Raw genomic sequence first — 20,076 nt, forward strand, 5'->3', positions numbered from 1 at the left:
AGGCTTAATGAAGCCATTATAAACCCTTTCTAAGGCCTATATAAATACTTCAGAAAGCAATCATAAGAAAATTCCAATGACATGTTATGAAGTGCGGCAAAAGGGCCACATTTGGCAAAGCACCAGATGTAGGCCAATGCATGTGTCAGCCTGTATTCAGGAAGTTGTGCTACAGTACTGCCTCGTTAGTGTCAGATTCAGCAACACTATAATTAGCAGAGTTAAATTAAAACAGAAAGCACAACATAGTGAAATGGAACTGTTTTATGATAGTTAGGCTGCAGCCTGTGTCACAGCCGGCCTTGACCGGGAGACCCATGAGGCGGCGCACAATTGGCCCAGCATCATCCGGGTTAGGGGAGAATTTGGCTGGCCAGGATTTCATTGTCCCATCGCGCTCTAGCGACTCCTTATGGTAGGCTGGGCGCATGCAAGCTGACTTCTGGTTGCCAGCTGTGCGGTGTTTCCTCAGACACATTGGTGCGGCTGGCTTCTAGATTAAGCAAGCAGTGTGTAAAGGAGCCGCGACCTTCGCCTCTCGAGTCCATAGGGCAGATGCAGTGATGGGACAAGACTAACAACCAATTGGAAATCACGAAAAAGGGGAAAGTACCAAAAATAAAATAGATACAGTGGCTGCTTGCTTTCAAAATATCACTTGTCAAATTATTTTTCCTCATGTCAGATTGAATTGAAAGGTTCTATTTGGTGACTACTGTAGGAACGCTGTAAGAGGTAGGAACAAGTTGGAAGGCAGTTGAATTATTAAGACATCATTTTACAAACTGTTCAATTACCTTTAGGCTACGTTTGGTTGATATAGGCCCTCTCATTTGAGACCGAAACAGTATGCACTACCAGATCTCTCTGCCCCCCCTCTGTGCCCGTTTTAGAAAGGGTAACTGTAGTCTGTTTTATGCAATCAAGCTGATAACAAGAATGACAGATTAAAGATACTGTACATGTTGGTTTTTCCATATGTAGAAGTAAATCATTAACTTACAGACAGGCACACCCACAATACAGTTGTCTAAAAGAGAGCAATACATTTGTCAAGTAGCACTGCGCACAAAATCCTGTTAGAATGCATTTGAACCATGATGTATCAATTGTCGTCGGGAGAAGGAGAAGAGCACCAAAGAGAAGTGTGGTACGTATTCATAACAAATTTTAATAGAGATGAATACTGGAACAAAACCAACACACGAACAGTTCTGCAAAGTGCACCAAAACAACACAAAACAGAAAATACCTACCCACAAATCACATGTGGGCAAGAGCTACCTCAGTATGGTTCTCAGTCAGAGACAACAACAGACAGCTGTCCCTGATTGAGAACCATACCCCGCCAAAAACAAAGAAATACAAGAACATAGAAAAAAGAACATAGAACGCCTACATTAGTCACACCCTGGCCTAACCAAAATAGAGAATATAAAGCCTCTCTATGACCAGGGCGTGACACATGACCTTATTTTGTCTAACAATATTTTGTTTTGAAGTTATTTTTTCTCTCTCACATGCAAGGTTACTCTGCATACCAACTGGCAAAGACAGGGCATACAAAATCATGCCTGCATCAAAAGAAATTTGAAGTTTGATAAATTACACAAATCATCTCCTTATGATGATTTTATGATTATTTATACAGTTGCCTAGATACCCACCTGTTTTGCAGTTTGTCTGTAACACAGTTACACAGGGCCACAAGCTGTGAAACACCCAAGGCATTCTTTTAAAAGGACAACAAAACAGATGCACATGACGTATGATGTCTCTAAACTACATCATTACTACACACTTTCTGCATCTGCATGATAAGTATGTGCAGGTTTAAGATTGGGAGGGATGGCTATATAGTAAATGTAGCTGCTATCCATGACTGTGTCAAGACTCAACCAATCAACCAGGGGGTCGATGTATAATCTGCGTGACAGACACACTATTAATCTCTGTCATAAATGTGAAATGTGTTGCACACAGACAGATACATTTCATAAGTGTTAATACCAAGTTGCTGCTCCTCTGTCTAGTATTTGGTCAAATATCCCCCCCAAAACTATCAGCATATATTGTAAGAGGACACATTTAATTGTAAATAGTATATACATTGACTGTAAATACTAACAACAATAGGCTCATGACTGCCTAATATATTTGCTCCACCAGAACCAATACAACCACACCCAAAAAAACAGCATTGAAAGGATTAACCTATAGACTACAGTAGTTTACGTGTTCATTCATTTTGTTTTATTGTTGAGGAGGCCCCCCTTGCTAAACGATGATTGGCTGTCCTGTACTTTATTGGTTGCTCACTCAATTCCAATTGGTCCAGAATTGAAGAACTTGTATAGCGGAAGCCTTTCATAGTAACAAAGCAATGAACGGGACCGTTCCGGAAGAAGTGGTGGCAGCGTAAAACCGATAAACTTTCGGTTGTGTTTCTAAAGATAAGTGTCAACGTAAAGTGAGTCCAAGTTTTTGTGTATTTACTTTGAAAGTTTACGGCGGGTCTAAACCAGCATAGCCTACAGCGGGGAACTGAAAATGGAGGTAGAAAAGGAAATCAAGAAGGTAAGTCCTCATGCCTGTGTATAGTTCCAGATAAGATATGGCAACGCCCTTAGAGGTGTATCCTACAAGCTAGTAAAGTCAGCAAGGAAGATGGCTCGTTCTGTCATTAAAGCCAGAAACTTTTGCTACATAGACTACCTTTTGACTGTAAAATACTAGATGTGTTAGCAATATGTAGCCAATTGCTAGAACCTTCGAACTTCTTGCTTCTGTGCAAGGTCAGTTTATCAAATAAAACAAACCCGTAGTTGGTCTAATATGTTTTGACATTGTTCGCATCCTAACCATTGGTGTCTTTCTCTCAATGTCATGTTTCAATAATCTGATTCTGAAGGTGAGGACGGACGTCCCGTCTCCCACGCGCGACCACTCATCAATGATACCGGTCTGATGCAGCAGACCGCATCGTTTAGATACAACAAAGCACCTAACTACTACATCGATTGAGTCACTCAATTGTATTTATAGCATTATAACAAAGGACCATTCTCTGTTAATTCAACTGTCAAAAGATTAAGAGAGATTAAGGCATGAGTGGAGTGGGGGCTCCATGATTCCAGCCCTTATCTGTCAGCTATCATCAAGGTCCACGCGCCTGTACAAAGGGAAAGCGTCGCAGTAATGGCCTTTAAGATTCAGTAGATTACCAGCGTGAAGCCGCGATAATTACTAGATCACTAATCATAAATGTGAGACCCCGATAATTGTCAAACTGCTAATGACCTTTGATCAAAGAAAACTACTGGTTTTGATTATGTCTGCTCGATTATCTTCAAAGAGTTATCAATAATATAACTCTGTTAATACATTCTGAAGGCATCAAGTTCTCAAGATGTAATTGGGCCCTTGCTCATAAAATCATCTGGCATTTGAAATTCACAGATTTTCTGGACTGTGGCTACTTTCCCTTGTCAACCTGAGACACCTCATGGCAATGTGTCATTGGTCATGTTCCCTTGATCAAACTTTGCATGCATCAACCAATGGCTGCATGCTACATCATCGACTGACCAATTGCTATCACATATGTGGTTAGCCTTTTTACATGTATATGGTTCTCGTCCACTCTTACTGATCTTCATTAATCAGTATCCTAAAGGCATCATTATCTCCCTAATGGGCTTCTGGGAAGAGAGGCTTCTAGGGTGTTCCTGAGAAGTTTAATTAAACATTGACAATTTATACTGAACAAAAAATATAAACACAACATGTAAAGTGTTGGTCCCGTGTTTCATGAGCTGAAATGAAAGATCCCTGAAATGTTCTATACGCACAAACTTATTTCTCTTAGATGTTGTAAAATAATTTCCTTACATCCCTGTTAGTTAGCATTTCTCCCTTGTTGAGATAATCCATCCACCTGACAGGTGTGGCATATCAAGAAGCTTATTAAACAGCATGATCATTACATAGGTGCACTTTGTGCTGGCGACAATAAAAGTCCACTCTGAAATGTGCAACAATTCTACAGATGTCTCAAGTTTTGAGGGAGTGTACAATTGGCAAGCTTACTGCAGGGATGTCCATCAGAACTGTTGCCAGAGAATGGAATGTTAATTTCTCTACCGTAATCCGCCTCCGACGTTGTTTTAGAGAATTTTGCAGTACGTCCAACCGGCCTCACAACCACAGACCACGTGTAGCCACGCCAGCCCAGGACCTCCACATCTGGCTTTGTTACCTGCGGGATCATCTGAGACCAGCCACACTGACAGCTGATGAAACTGGGTTTGCACAACCTGAAGAATTTCTGCACAAACTGTCAGAAACTGACTCCGGGAAGCTCATCTGTGTGCTTGTTGTCCTCACCAGGATCTTGACTGCAGTTTGGCGTCGTCACCGACTTCAGTGGGAAAATGTTCACCTTCGATGTCCAATGGCATGATGAAGTGTGCTCTTTACAGATGAATCCCGGTTTCAACTGTACCGGGCAGATGGCAGTGTGTATGGTGTTGTGTGGGTGAGCATTTTTCTGATGTCAACATTGTAAACAGTGTCCTGCGGTGGGGTTATGGTATGGGCAGGCATAAACTATGGACAACAAACACAATTGCATTTTATCAATGGGAATTTCAATGCACAGAGATACCGTGATGAGATCGTGAGGCCCATTGTCGTGCTATTCATCCGCCCCCCCCCCCCATCACCTCATGTTTCAGCATAATGCACAGCCCCATGTTGCAATGATCTGGACACAATTCCTGGAAGCTGAAAATGTCTGTTTTTACATAGCCTTCATACTCACCAGACATGTCACCCATTGAGCATGTTTGAGATGCTCTGAATTAGAGGTAGACCGATTTATGATGTTTCAACGCTGATACCGAGTTATTGGAGGACCAAAAAATGCAGTTTTTTTTAAATTTTAAAATGTATTAATTTTTTAATCTATTTTATTATTTTTTTAAATGTAATTTATTTGTAATAATGACAATTACTACAACTACTGAATTAACACTTATTTTAACTTAATATAATACTTCAATAAAAATCCATTTAGCCTCAAATAAATAATGAAACCTGTAAATTTGGTTTAAATAATGCAAAAAGAAAGTGTTGGAGAAGTAAAAGTGCAATATCTTCCATATAAAAAAGCTAACGTTTGAGTTCCTTGCTCAGAACATGAGAACATATGAGACATGTTTCATATGAGAGTTCAATATTCCAAGGTAAGAGGTTTTAGGTTGTAGTTAATATAGTATTTATAGGACTATTTCTCTCTCTACCATTTGTATTTCATATACCTTTGACTATTGGATGTTCTTATAGGCACTTTAGTATTGCCAGTGTAACAGTATAGCTTCCGTTCCTCTCCTCGCTCGAACCAGGAACACATCGTCAACAGCCACACTCGAAGCATCGTTACCCATCGCTCCACAAAAGCCGCAGCCCTTGCAGCGCAAGGGGAACAACTACTCCATGTCTCAGAGCGAGTGACGTATGAAACACTATTAGCGCGCACCCCGCTAGCTATTTCATATCGGTTACACCAGCCATTAGGCTGATAGGCCTGAAGTCATAAACAGAGCTGCTGGCAAAATGCACGAAAGTGCTGTTTGAATGAATGCTTAGGAGCCTGCTGCTGCCTACCATCCCTCAGTCAGACTGCTCTATCAAATCATGTTATTAAGTCTAACATAACACACAGAAATATGAGCCTTTGGTCATTAATATGGTCGAATCCGTAAACTATCATTTCAAAAACAAAATGTTTATTATATCAGTGAAATATGGAAACGTTTGGTATTTTATCTAACAGGTGGCATCCCTAAGTCTAAATATTCTTGTTACATTGTACAACCTTCAATGTTATGTCATAATTATGTAAAATTCTGGCAAATTAGTTCGCAATGAGCCAGGCGGCCCAAACTGTTGCATATACCCTTACTCTGCGTGCAATGAACCCAAGAGAAGTGACACAATTTCACCTGGTTAATATTGCCTGCTAACCTGGATGTCTTTTAGCTAAATATGCAGGTTTCAAAATATATACTTCTGTGTATTGATTTTAAGAAAGGCATTGGTGTTTATGGTTAGGTACAGTCATCCAACGATTGTGCTTTTTCGCAAATACGCATTTGTTAAATCATCCCCCAGCGTTGCATCGATTATATGCAATGCAGGACACACTAGATAAACTAGTAATATCATCAACCATGTGTAGTTAACTAGTGATTTATGATTGATTTAATTTTTTATAAGATAAGTTTAATGCTGGCTAGCAACTTACCTTTGCTTCTACTGCATTCGCGTAACAGGCAGGCTACTCGTGGAGTGCAATGAGGCAGGTGGTTAGAGCATTGGACTAGTTCAAATCAAAATCAAATCAAATTTATTTATATAGCCCTTCGTACATCAGCTGATATCTCAAAGTGCTGTACAGAAACCCAGCCTAAAACCCCAAACAGCAAGCAATGCAGGTGTAGAAGCACGGTGGTTAGGAAAAACTCCCTAGAAAGGCCAAAACCTAGGAAGAAACCTAGAGAGGAACCAGGCTATGTGGGGTGGCCAGTCCTCTTCTGGCTGTGCCGGGTAGAGATTATAACAGAACATGGCCAAGATGTTCAACTGTAAGGTTGCAAGATTGAATCCCAGCGCTGACAAGGTAAAAATCTGTCGTTCTGCCCCTGAACAAGGCAGTTAACCCATTGTTCCTAGGCCTTCATTGAAAATAAGAATTTGTTCTTAACTGACTTGCCTAGTTAAATAAAGGTGTAAAAAAAAAAAAAAAAAATTTTTAAATGGGCAAAATACTGATTTCCGATTGTTATGAAAACTTGAAATCGGCCCTTTTAATCGGCCATTCTGATTAATCGGTCGACCTCTACTCTGAATCCAGTTCCCGTCAATATCCAGCAACTTCGCACAGCCATTGAAGAAGTGTGACAACAGGCCACAATCAACAGCCTGATCAACTCAATGCGAAGAAGATGTGTTGCGCTGCATGAGGAACATGGTGGTAACACCAGATACTGACTGGTTTCCTGATCCACACCCCTAAAGATGCATATCTGTATTCCCAGTCATGTGAAATCTAAAGATTAGGGCCTCATGTATTTCAGTTGACTGAGTTCCTTATATGAACTGTAACTCAGTAAAATCTTTGAAATTGTTCCATGTTATTTTTAAAAATATTTTTGTTTACTATATATTTTCAGAAGAGAGGAAGCAAGCAAGGCTGTTTGATGGACTTCTGAATACAGAAAAGATGAGATGGACACTGCAGAGCCTTACAGTTGAAGTCGGAAGTTTACACACACCTTAGCTAAATACATTTTAACTCAGTTTTTCACAATTCCTGACATTTAATCCTAGTAAAAAGTCCCTGTCTTAGGTCAGTTAGGATCACCACTTTATTTTAAGAATGTGAAATGTCAGAATAATAGTATAGAGATTGATTTCTGCTTTTATTTCTTTTCTCACATTCCCAGTGGGTCAGAAGTTTACAAACACTCAATTAGTATTTGGTAGCATTACCTTTAAATTGTTTAACTTAGGTAGATTTCCACAAGCTTCCCACAATAAGTTGGGTGACTTTTGGCCCGTTCCTCCTGACAGAGTGGGTGCAACTGAGTCAGGTTTGTAGGCCTCCTTGCTTGCACATGCTTTTTGAGTTCTGCCCACAAATATTCTATGGGATTGAGGTCAGAACTTTGTGATGGTCACTCAATACCTTGGCTTTGTTGTCCGTAAGTCATTTTCCACAACTTTGGAAATATGCTTGAGGTCATTGTCCATTTGGAAGACCTATTTGCGACCAAGCTTTAACTTCCTGACTGATGTCTTGAGATGTTGCTTCAATATATCCACGTAATTTTCCTCCCTCATGATGACATCTATTTTGTGAGGTGCACCAGTCCTTCCTGCAGCAAAGCACCTCCACAACATGATGCTGCCACCCCCTGTGCTTCATGGTTCGGATGGTGCTCTTCGGCTTGCAAGCCTCCCCCTTTTTCCTCTAAACATGACGATGGTCATTATGGCCAAACGGTTCAATTTTTGTTTCATCAGACCAGAGGACATTTCTCAAAGTACGGTCTTTGTCCCCATGTGCAGTTGCAAACCGTAGTCTGGCTTTTTTTATGGCGGTTTTGAAGCAGTGGCTTCTTCCTTGCCAAGTGGCCTTTCAGGTTATGTCGATATAGGACTCGTTTTACTGTGGATATAGATACTTATACCGGTTTCCTCCAGCATCTTCACAAGGTGTTTTGCTGTTCTGGGATTGATTTGCACTTTTCGTACCCAAGTATGTTATTCTCTAGGAAACAGAACGTGTCGCCTTCCTGAGCAGTATGACGGCTGCGTGGTCCCTTGGTGTTTATATTTGCGTACTAGTGTTTGAGTTCTTTTGATTTTCTCATGTTGTCAAGAGGCACTGAGTTTGAAGGTAGGCCTTGAAATAAATCCACAGGTACACCTCCAAATGATGTCAATTAGCTTATCAAGCTTCTAAAGCCATGACATTTTTTTGAATTTTTAAAGGCACAGTCAACTTAGTGTATGTAAACTTCTGACCCACTGGAATTGTGATACAGTGAAATAATTTGTCTGTTAACATTTTTTGGGGGAAATTACGTGTCATGAACAACTTGCCAAAACTATGGTTTGTTTGCAAGAAATTTGTGGAGTGGTTGAAAAACGAGTTTTAATGACGCCATCCTAAGTGTATGTAAACCTCCGACTTCAACTCTGTCTGACTCACCAATAGCTAGGCTTCCCTTTCTTTATAATCATTTACTATTGTTAAATATCACTATGCAGATATATCGCCGGCATTTCCTGGTCGATAAAATTCTAATAGTTCGCCTAATTTCAGTTAGTGACACAACAATCAACTATAGTGTAGCATCTAAAACTCTGAAATATATTTTCCATAACCAAAAATATTGTATTTTCAGTTGTTTGAAACTTGTGCACCAAACCGAAAGTAAAAGACTCAAAAAAGTTAACTTAAAAATGGTAAGTATAGAAATAGTGCGCAGAACAGATCTACCGCTTCTTAGACTTGCTTTCTATTAGAATGACAGACCTATACTATAACACACATTTATATGTGAATTTTGTCAGGTCGCCAAAAAGTGACCTATTGCAGCTTTAAGTGGAGAAAAGGGGGTGGTGGTTAATGTAAATATTATCTACAGGTCACACTCTTATAAGATCTAATCTGGCTTGAGCTTGGCATTCCTCTTTAGAGGCCGGCTGCTCATTCCCAAAGGCAGAGGGGGGCTCACTGCTCCACTTTCAGGGCTCCCTGAGCCAAAAACGGCCTTCACCAAACAGGAGAGTGTGTTTTTGCGTCCCAAATGGCACCCTAATCCCTAGTGCACTTCTTTTGACCAGGGCCCATAGTGCACTGTATAGGGAAATGGGTGCCATTTGGGATGCAACCCTGGAGAGGGGCTCAACCCTGGAGAGGGGCTCAACCCTGGAGAGGGGCTCAACCCTGGAGAGGGGCTCAACCCTGGAGAGGGGCTCTCTTTCAGCATTGTGGATTACTTGACCGTATAAGGGCTCAGACAGCAATAACGTGCAAGACGGACAACACTGGTGTTTGAAGTAGAGAAGGTAGTCTGAGTGATACGAATGTGAAGGGGGAAGGGGATTCTACAGTATGCGCTGTGACTATAAACTCTGGAATTAGGCCTATAGCCTAGTGAGTCTTGTTTAGTTGGCAAGTAGCCTAACATCCAAAATAGGCACTGGAGGTAAACTAATCAGAACAGAAGAGAATGCATGCAGAATGGTTGAGGAAGGTGGGCTGTTGCTTGACGCATCAAATCTGGAATATATCTGAGGGGGGATTAGGGATTAACGGGACATCAGTTTCTGATTTTATTTTATTTGTTGTTTTATACGCAAATTTCAAGGTGACGCTGTACATCAACAAAACGCTGCAGATTGTGCTAACGAGGTTATTTGAAAAGGCCATTCTAGAAACCATTAAGTCTAAATAGGGACTGCACATTTTGAACTTCAGTAAATATCAAGCCCTGGCTCGTATGAAGTAATTCCTAAAGACCACGTATGTCTGTTAATCTAATGTGCTGTGTTCTGTCTGTTGGCAGATGACCCTGGGCCATGAAATTGGCGCCGGGGCGGCGTGTCTGAAATGCAAGGACAAGTGTGAGGGGTTTGAGCTACACTTCTGGAGGTTTGTACTGTATTGTTGTCTCTGTGTTGTATACTTATTATCATTTTTCATATATTGAATTCAAGATAATCCAGACCCGATGGGGACAACAATGCTTATTTTCTCTTAGCTTCACAACAACAGGGAAAGCCACAGGCCCTGAAAGCATGTTGCAACCGATCATTGTTGTCTACTATTACAGTTTTTGTTATCTTAAATTTGAAATAACCTTAATGTCCTACATTACTTTGACTTCCTGTCTGATTTCTGGATTTACAATGCAGTCTTTATCTGGACCAATGCCTCATGAAAATAGGTCTCCCCCAATGTCCTCAAGTCAAGCCAGCATTCCTGCTTCCCGCTTCCCCCGACAATTATCCACACTCGGCTAGCTTTCCTGAAGACATCACAACAGGTGCCCCGGTGCCTACTGCAGTGGCCAGTTGCTATGGCAACACCTAACTGTCACAATTCCTTCCATCTTGATCATGGTCAGGCGTGCAGGGCAAGCCCAGTTTGTGGAAATAAGAACGGAACAGGAAAGACATTCTGTGTTATTTGATCCTAAGGTGGCGACATCACTCATCCCACCTTAGCAGAAGTTTGGTGATCTCAATTGTCCAGTATCCTGCCTCCCACAACTCCACTTACTCACAAGCTTGTGACTGTTTCCCAAAAGTCATGAATATTTCCTCTTCCATGACCACTGATCTGAAAAGATGTGAAAGCAATAGGGTATCTATCTAAACGCCTGGGCCTTTGACCTGCTTTACGCTATAGGGCAGGTGTATTCAACTCTGACCCTATGAGGTCCGACGTCTGCTGGTTTTCTGTTCTACCTGATAATTCATTGCATGCACCTGGTGTCCCTGGTCTAAATCAGGCGTGCAGGGCAAGCCCAGTCTATTTTTAAAAGCAGTTGAGGTTCAGTGATGAGTTTCAGGGCTGTATGGCCACACGCTGGTTGAACATTGTTTCCACGTCATATCAATATAATGTTATTGAACCAACGTGGAATAGATATTGAATTCAAGTCTGTGCCCAGTTGGTAGAGGTTTTCCTAGTGAGGCGATCATAAAACCTAGACATTTTTGGTGAGTACTTAGACCCAACCATACGTCTAGTCTAACATATTCCCCATTGACTTTCCCCATCACAGAAAGATCTGCCGGAACTGTAAGTGTGGGCTTACGGACCACGATGTGCAGATGAACTCTGATGATAACAGGAAGGTGGGCAAGCTGTTCGAGGATACCAAGTACACTGGCCTCATTGCCAAGCTCAAAACTGACGGTGTACCCACGTACAAGGGCAACCAGGTCACCTTCTCCATCTCTGCCAGCCCCATATCAGGAACTGCTGTTCCATACAGTCCCCAGTCTGCCCACAATGTGTCAGCCAATGCTGGCTATGGTGATGGAGCTGGCTATGGGTCCGGGGCTGGAGCTGGCTATGAGTCCGGGGCTGGAGCTGGGTCCGGGGCTGGCTATGGGTCCGGGGCTGGAGCTGGGCCCGGAGCTGGCTATGGGTCCGGGGCTGGAGCTGGGTCCGGAGCTGGCTATGGTGCTGGGGCTAGCTATGGTGCTGGAGCTGGACCCGGAGCTGGCTATGGGTCTGTGGCTGGAGCTGGGTCCGGAGCTGGAGCTGGACCCGGAGCTGGGGCTGGACCCGCTACCATGCCCAAACCTGGGGCAATCAGAGCCACTGCTGTGTCAGCCAATGTCGTACCTGTCAGGAAGGATGACGTTCCCCTGAAGTCTGTTACCTACGAGTGGGCTCCTCCAGGGGTGAAACAGCACATGGTAAGGGTATAACAACAGTTTATCTTCAGTAACATAACAGTATAACTACTGTTTCATAGAATTAGAATACCCAGGGTTGAGAACACCGGTCTAGAAGAACCTTGCCAGTATTGTTTCCTTTGTTTCTGTAAGGAATGTCATCGTGGCCTAGCCGAGTAAAAAACAAATGTTTTAGGTTGTCTTTTTTTTATTTTTTTTTAACCAGGCTAATCACTAGAAACAGACTGTCCACTAGAGGTCACACTTTGTATCTCTTCATATCCCTCAAAAAGTATGTGTTAAGTAGTGGTAGTTTGGGAGAGGTTGTAAGATGTCCTATAACAACTGGTTGCCTCTCCCAATCTCTCCCTTAACAAGATCAGCACAGCAACATGGCTTAATTTTAGTCACGAGCCCAGGGAAGACTGTGTTAGATCTTCACTGCCTCTCTCTGTAGCTCTCGTTTTTTCACTTTCTCTCTGTTTGTTCCTCTGACTCTTCCTCCCTCTTTCCTTTTCCTAATTTTGTCTGTTTTCTCTCTTCATGTCTTTCCTTCCCTCTCTCTCTTCTCCTCCCTTCTTAACAAAGTCCTAATTCTCTCTCCTTTGCTCTCCAATTGACCGTCAGGCGGTACGCTACATCGAGCTCCTGCCCCCAGAGAGGCGTCCCATAGCGGGCACAGAGGGTGCAGCCTACCGCCGGCAACAGATGGCAGTGCAGCTACCGGAGCACGACCAGGATCCGTCCAAGTGCCATGAGCTGACCCCTGCAGAGGTCAAACAGATGCAGCAGTACGTCCGCAAGTATAAAGACGAGGCCCTGGGAGTGGGAGACATCAAACTTCCTGAGGAGATGATGGGTCAGGAGGGAGGACCAGGACAGGGAGCGCCAGGCATGGGAAGACATGGGATGGGAGCCCCTGGGCTTCCAGGTGGGCCTGGGGCATCTGTTGGGCCTGGAGTTGGGGCTGGGGGATCCTTTGGTCCTGGAGTTGGGGCTGGGGGATCCTTTGGTCCTGGAGTTGGGGCTGGGGGATCCTTTGGTCCTGGAGTTGGGGCTGGGGGATCCTTTGGTCCTGGAGTTGGGGCTGGGGGATCCTTTGGTCCTGGAGTTGGGGCTGGGGGATCCTTTGGGCCTGGAGTTGGGCCTGGGGCATCCATTGGGCCTGGAGTTGGGCCTGGGGTAGCCTTTGGTCCTGGAGTTGGGCCTGGGGCATCCGTTGGGCCTGGGGTAGCCTTTGGGCCTGGAGGTCCTGGTCGAACAAGGCTTGGGTCTGGGAGTATACTCGGGCTAACGGTACAGTTTCAACCTGGGATGGGGGCTGGAGGTTACCCTGGGGCAGGAGAAGGTGGACCAGGAGACATGGGTACTGCTGCCACTGCTGGTGCCATGAGTACTCCGGGAGCCCCTGGAGATCACCTGGCTGGACCCTGTGGACACTATGTAAGTACACTCTCCAATCGAAGTGTGAGATATTGTGACTGACTGACAGTGGGTTATCCTCAGATCTGGTCCACTTCCTTCCTACTGTATGTCTTTTCTCTCTTCCTTCATCATGTATATTGAATGTATATTGGTTCCCTGATTTTGATCTCTTTCCAATGCCCTCTCTCCTCATCGTGGATTTAAAAGCCCTGGAAGCATATGACCCCCCCCTCACTGTCAGCCTCACTTCAGACACGTGGCTTTGTGAAGCTACAATTAGATTAGAGAGACTAGAGAATGACTGAACAAGGGAGTGATTTTCTCCGAGAAGCCGTAGATGAACTCTGATAGATAAGTGAAGTGTGTGTTGTCAAACTATACTTCAACAATACTTCAACTAACTTTCATATGAAGTACAGTGGGGGGAAAAAGTATTTAGTCAGCCAACAATTGTGCAAGTTCTCCCACTTAAAAAGATGAGGCCTGTAAATTTCATCATATGTACACTTAACTATGACAGACAAAATGAGAAAAAAAATCCAGAAAATCACATTGTAGGATTTTAATGAATTTATTTGCAAATGATGTTGGAAAATAAGTATTTGGTCACCTACAAACAAGCAAGTTTTCTGGCTCTCACAGACCTGTAACTTCTTCTTTAAGAGGCTCCTCTGTCCTCCACTCGTTACCTGTATTAATGGCACCTGTTTGAACTTGTTATCAATATAAAAGACACCTGTCCCCAACCTCAAACAGTCACACTCCAAACTCCACTATGGCCAAGACCAAAGTGCTGTCAAAGGACACCAGAAACTAAATTGTAGACCTGCACAATGCTCGGAAGACTGAATCTGCAATAGGTAAGCAGCTTGGTTTGAAGAAATCAACTGTGGGAGGAATTATTAGGAAATGGAAGACATACAAGACCACTGATAATCTCCCTCGATCTGGGGCTCCACGCAAGATCTCACCCCGTGGGGTCAAAATGATCACAAGAACGGTGAGCAAAAATCCCAGAACCACACTGGGGGACCTAGTGAATGACCTGCAGAGAGCTGGGACCAAAGTAACAAAGCCATCAGTAACACACTACGCCGCCAGGGACTCAAATCCTGCAGTGCCAGACGTGTCTCCCTGCTTAAGCCAGTACATGTCCAGGCCCGTCTGAAGTTTGCTAGAGAGCATTTGGATGATCCAGAAGAAGATTGGGAGAATGTCATATGGTCAGATGAAACCAAAATATAACTTTTTGGTAAAAACTCAACTTGTCATGTTTGGAGGACAAAGAATGCTGAGTTGCATCCAAAAACACCATTCCTACTGTGAAGCATGGGGGTGGAAACAATGCTTTGGGACTGTTTTTCTGCAAAGGGACCAGGATGACTGATCCGTGTAAAGGAAAGAATGAATAGGGCCATGTATCATGAGATTGAGTGAAAACCTCCTTCCATCAGCAAGGGCATTGAAGATGAAACGTGGCTGGGTCTTTCAGCATGACAATGATCCCAAACACACCGCCCGGGCAACGAAGGAGTGGCTTCGAAAGAAGCATTTCAAGGTCCTGGAGTGGCCTAGCCAGTCTCCAGATCTCAACCCCATAGAAAATCTTTAGAGGGAGTTGAAAGTCTGTGTTGCCCAGCAACAGCCCCAAAACATCACTGCTCTAGAGGAGATCTGCATGGAGGAATGGGCCAAAATACCAGCAACAGCGTGTGAGAACCTTGTGAAGACTTGCAGAAAATGTTTGACCTCTGTCATTGCCAACAAAGGGTATATAACAAAGTATTGAGATTGACCAAATACTTATTTTCCACCCTAATTTGAAAATAAATTCATTAAAAATCCTACAATGTGATTTTTCTGGATTTTCTTTTCTCTGTCTGTCATAGTTGAAGTGTATGAAAATTGATAAATTACAGGCCTCTCTCATATTTTTAAGTGGGAGAACTTGCACAATTGGTGGCTGACTAAATACTTTCTTGCCCCACTGTGTCCGTCACTGGTGCTAGAACCAAGCTAGCTTTTCATATTGTGTATATTTATTGTCATGGATACGGTCTCTAACTTTTCTCTGTCACTCTCTCTCGTTCAATGTCCATATGTTCAAGGAAAATTATGCTGGAGTTGAAATGTAGAACAGTCTCACATTTGAGTTGAAATGTATATTCTCAGCAGAGAATACTGTTGGCTAGTGTAGAATGAGGACAGACATTCAACTGGCCACAAGATGGAGCCAGAAGTGAAAATATGAGTGACTCATTTTGAATAGTTTTACATATTGATTTGTTTAGTATGGTTTTGAAGCGTGATGAAAAATGTTTCCATCTAAACAGGGTTTTGGTTCATGCAAACCCCTACAGACTGCCTGTCTGTCTTTCTACCCGTCTCTCCCCATATGCAGTTAGTTATTCCAACTGAATTAATATTTGGATTTATGGGAGCTGTCAGGCAGTGTCTTAAATCATAATCATCATTATGCAGTTTAAGTTTATAATGGCATAAAATACCAGGATGAGGCTGTGCTACAGGGCCAATGTTTTAGTGAGGGCATTGCTAACGAAGGTCTTTTCTCTTGTATTCCTCCTTCCTCTCTCCTTCTATCCCCATTCCCCTTCAGTCGTGCCACCAGTGCCAGCTGACCATGCGTCAGGGTGAGCCTGCAGTGTACGCAGAGCGTGCTGGCTATGACAATCTTTGGCACCCAGCCTGCTTCGTGTGCTGCACCTGCTCAGAGCTCCTGGTGGACATGATCTACTTCTGGAAGAAGGGACAGTTGTACTGCGGACGCCACTACGGAGACAGTGAGAAGCCACGTTGCGGGGGCTGTGACGAGGTGAGGGGTTGGGGAGGCAGGGATGAGAGGGGTCAGAGGTGAGCAAAGAAGGGACAGCTGTACCACGGACGCCACTGAGGAGACAGCGAGAAGCCCAGAGGTGGAGTCTGTGATGAGTATATGTTTGAGATCCATTAAACACATTGTGGAGCAAGAATGTTGGAGCTGGAGTATATTTTTAAATATGAGAGGAAAACTAAAAGAATCCTTTCCCAATTCTACCTCACCATGTTAACCTGGTCTGTCTGTGTGTCTGCAGCTGATCTTCAGTAATGAGTACACGCAGGCCGAGGACCAGAACTGGCATCTGAAGCACTTCTGCTGCTTTGACTGTGACTGTGTGCTGGCTGGAGAGACATACGTTATGGAGAACAACAAGCCTGTCTGCAAGCCCTGCTACATGAAGAGCCACGCCGCGGTAAGGAACGAGAGGGAGAGTGTGTGTGTGTGCGTGCAGTACGTGGGTGATACCCTGTACAATGTGTATTGTATACATGAGATGTCATAATAGTAGTTCTTTCTTTCATCACATTCCCAGTGGGTCAGAAGTTTACATACACTAAATTAGTATTTGGTAGCATTGCCTTTAAATTGTTTAACTTGGGTCAAATGTTTCAGATAGCCTTCCACAAGCTTCCCGTAATAAGTTGGGTGCATTTTGGCCCATTCCTCCTGACAGAGCTGGCGTAACTGAGGCAGGTTTATAAGCCTCCTTGCTCGCTCACACTTTTTCAGTTCTGCCCACAATTTGAGGTCAGGGTTTTGTGATGGCCACTCTAATACTTTGACTTTGTTGTGCTTAAGCCATTTTCTCACAACTTTGGAAGTATGCTTGTGGTCATTGTCCATTTGGAAGACCCATTTGCGATCAAGCTTTAACTTCCTGACTGATGTTGCTTCAATATATCCACATAATTTTCCTTCCTCATGAAGCCATCTATTTTGTGAAGTGCACCAGTCCCTCCTGCAGCAATGCACCCCCACAGCATGATGTTGCCACCCCATGCTTCACGGTTGGGATGGTTTTCTTCGGCTTGCAAGCCTCCCCCTTTTTCCTCCAAACATAATGATGGTCATTATGGCCAAACAGTTCTATTTTTGATTCATCAGTCCAGAGGACTTTTCTTCAAAAAGTACGATCTATGTCCCCATGTGCAGTTGCAACCTTAGTCTGGCTTTTTTATGGTGGTTTTGGAGCAGTGGCTTCTTCTTGGAGCGGCCTTTCAAGTTATGTCGATATAGGACTTGTTTTACCGTGGATATAGATACTTTTGTACCTGTATCCTCCAGCATCTTCACAAGGTCCTTTTCTGCTGTTCTAGGATTGATTTGCACTTTTCGTACCAAAGTACATTCATCTCTAAGAGATGGAATGCGTCTCCTTCCTGAGGAGGAAACTATAGTTTGTATGACAAGAAATTTGTGGAGTGGTTGAAACACTTGAAACACGGTTGGAGTCATTAAAACTAGTTTACAAAAACTTCCGACTTCACCTGTAACTGTGCTAGATACGTGTGTGTGTGTTTAAACGAACATCCCCTCTCTCTCCAGGTGTGTACGGCCTGTCAGAACCCAGTGGAGCCCGAGGCCCAGCGCGTGTCCTATGGGGAGTTCCACTGGCACGCTGAGCCTCAGTGCTTTCAGTGCTCCTGCTGTGCTAAGTGTCTAATTGGAGAGCGCTTCATGGCCATACAGGGAATGCTCTTCTGCTCTGTCGAGTGCAAGAAGAAGACCATGACCTAGAGAAGACCGTGACCGCAGTGTACCATACAGCAGCTCAACCTTCTCTGGCATCGCGACCACAATCGTAATTTGAACTAAGCCTGGTCTAGAATACAAACAATAGTCTAACAATGAAATTATTAATTAGACTTGACCACAAGAGCTTAGCTAATTATTTTCAGTTTCCAAGTTCCTGATGGGATGGGGAAAATAATGCCTTAAATCTATTGATTCGTCTTCTCTTAACAAGATTCTCCTCTACATCTTCTCTCTACATGCACTGTTTGTTCCACCTCCTTGTTTACTGAGATTCCTTTGGTTGGATTTTCTTTTTCAGACCACTTTCCTCCTAAGTTTAAAGCAGCTATGGATGATTCTCAACTCTGTCTACTCAAGTATTTTTTTTGGTATTGTATCAGGATCCCCATTAGCTGTTGCGAAAGCAGCAGCTACTCTTCCTAGGGTCCACAGAAACATAACTTGACATGGTACAGAACAATAGTAGACAAGAACAGTGTCCTTCCTCAAATCCGGCTGCTTTCTCTCTAGAATGTACTACTGAACTCTAAGCAGTATTATGATTAACAATTGCAGTGTAATAGTATTACAATACATGATACTTTATGTGCAGTATTTCTGTTCTGCAGGAAGCAGCCTTTCAGTGTTGTAACAGGCTATGCAGACTATGCACTGTGACCAACTGATTCTCTCCAACCCAGTCCTGGAGAACCCCTGATAATGCAGGCTTTCACAAGTGACATTATTATGGACAACATCACTGAAATGTGAAGGCAGGTGATGTCATATCTTCAGAACATCTTAAAATGACGATGTACTTTGGAGGACCAATGAAATGATCAGAAATCGTCAAGTAGTTATCTGTACTGTGGCGTCAACTTATCTACTGCCTTCTCTCCTTCCTGCAGTCTTTTTATATTATAATCGGTTTCCCTCGGTCTTCACAATAAGTGTCATTGGCTTTCCTTTATTTCTCTTGCACTTTATATTTTATCCTCACACTGTAACAACCTAATAAAGTTTTTTTGCAATGATTAGTCTCCCGCTTGGTTCATACTGGCAGACGGGACCTTTAACAGTCACTACTACTAGGGGTGTTAACGACAACGCTTTGCGTTGCGTTCTTGCATGTGTGTATGTTCTTGCGTGTGTGTTTCCCTTTCCAACATACCTACCTAGCATACTCAATCCCCCTCAGGGACCAGTGTCGCTAGCAGGCTAATGTGGCAGCTACAATACTTCACACGGGTGGAACAGTGAACTCTGACACGGAAAAATGGCTGTGTGACTTCGTTCCACCCACTCTTATGGAAGTGGTGCACAATTCAAGGACGCCCCATTTTTCTCAGGGTCCATTGTCTTTTGTGGCAGCCGGCACCAAAACAATGGCTTTCTTCTCCATGCCGTAGTTTCACCTCCACTAGGCTTACAGTCAGTAGTAGGGTGTATCCCTCTCCTGACCTCTACACATACACAGCAACCCCTTGCTATATGCTTTTAATAGCAGGGGAACACCATCTAATGAAGTAATCTGCATAGTTAGGGAGGGGTTTCAATCATTCCCTTATGTCATATTCCTATTGGAATGTGCTTTCAATGAAATGTACTTTTAATCCATCTTAAATCAAAGTTTATTTGTCACGTGCGCCGAATACAACAGTGAAATGCTTACTTACAGGCTCTAACCAATGGTACGAATAAAGGTGTGTGTACATAAGTAAAGAAATAAAACAGTAAAGACATTTGAAATGAGTGGTGGGACACAACGCCGATAGTCCAGGTAACCATTTGGTTACCTGTTCAGGAGTCTTATGGCTTGGGGGTAAACTGTTGAGAAGCCTTTTTGTCAGACTTGGCACTCCGGTACTGCTTGCCATGTGGAAGTAGAGAGAACAGTCTGGCTGGGGTCTTTGACCATTTTTAGGGCCTTCCTCTGACACCGCCTGGTGTAGAGGTCCTGGATGGCAAGCAGCTTTGCCCCAGTGATGTACTGGACCATACGCACTACCCTCCGTAGTGCCTTGCGGTCGGAGGCCGAGCAATTGCCGTACCAGGCAGTGATGCAACCAGTGCTCGATGTTGCAGCTGTA

General features: G+C 43.5%; 1 protein-coding gene across 1 annotated transcript; it reads left to right on the plus strand.

Annotated features, from left to right (window-relative positions):
• The first annotated feature begins 2,349 nt into the window (after positions 1-2,349).
• Positions 2,350-19,020, plus strand: tes (testis derived transcript (3 LIM domains)). Its single transcript, XM_064929347.1, has 7 exons — positions 2,350-2,577; positions 10,143-10,228; positions 11,367-12,009; positions 12,616-13,431; positions 16,031-16,246; positions 16,506-16,664; positions 17,798-19,020. The coding sequence occupies exons 1-7, from the start codon at positions 2,551-2,553 to the stop codon at positions 17,987-17,989; spliced, it is 2,139 nt and encodes a 712-aa protein (XP_064785419.1). The 5' UTR covers positions 2,350-2,550; the 3' UTR covers positions 17,990-19,020.
• The last annotated feature ends 1,056 nt before the right edge of the window (positions 19,021-20,076 follow it).

The sequence above is a fragment of the Oncorhynchus masou genome, chromosome 22 (assembly GCF_036934945.1).
Source record: "Oncorhynchus masou masou isolate Uvic2021 chromosome 22, UVic_Omas_1.1, whole genome shotgun sequence".
In the NCBI taxonomy this organism is placed as follows: Eukaryota; Metazoa; Chordata; class Actinopteri; order Salmoniformes; family Salmonidae; genus Oncorhynchus; species Oncorhynchus masou.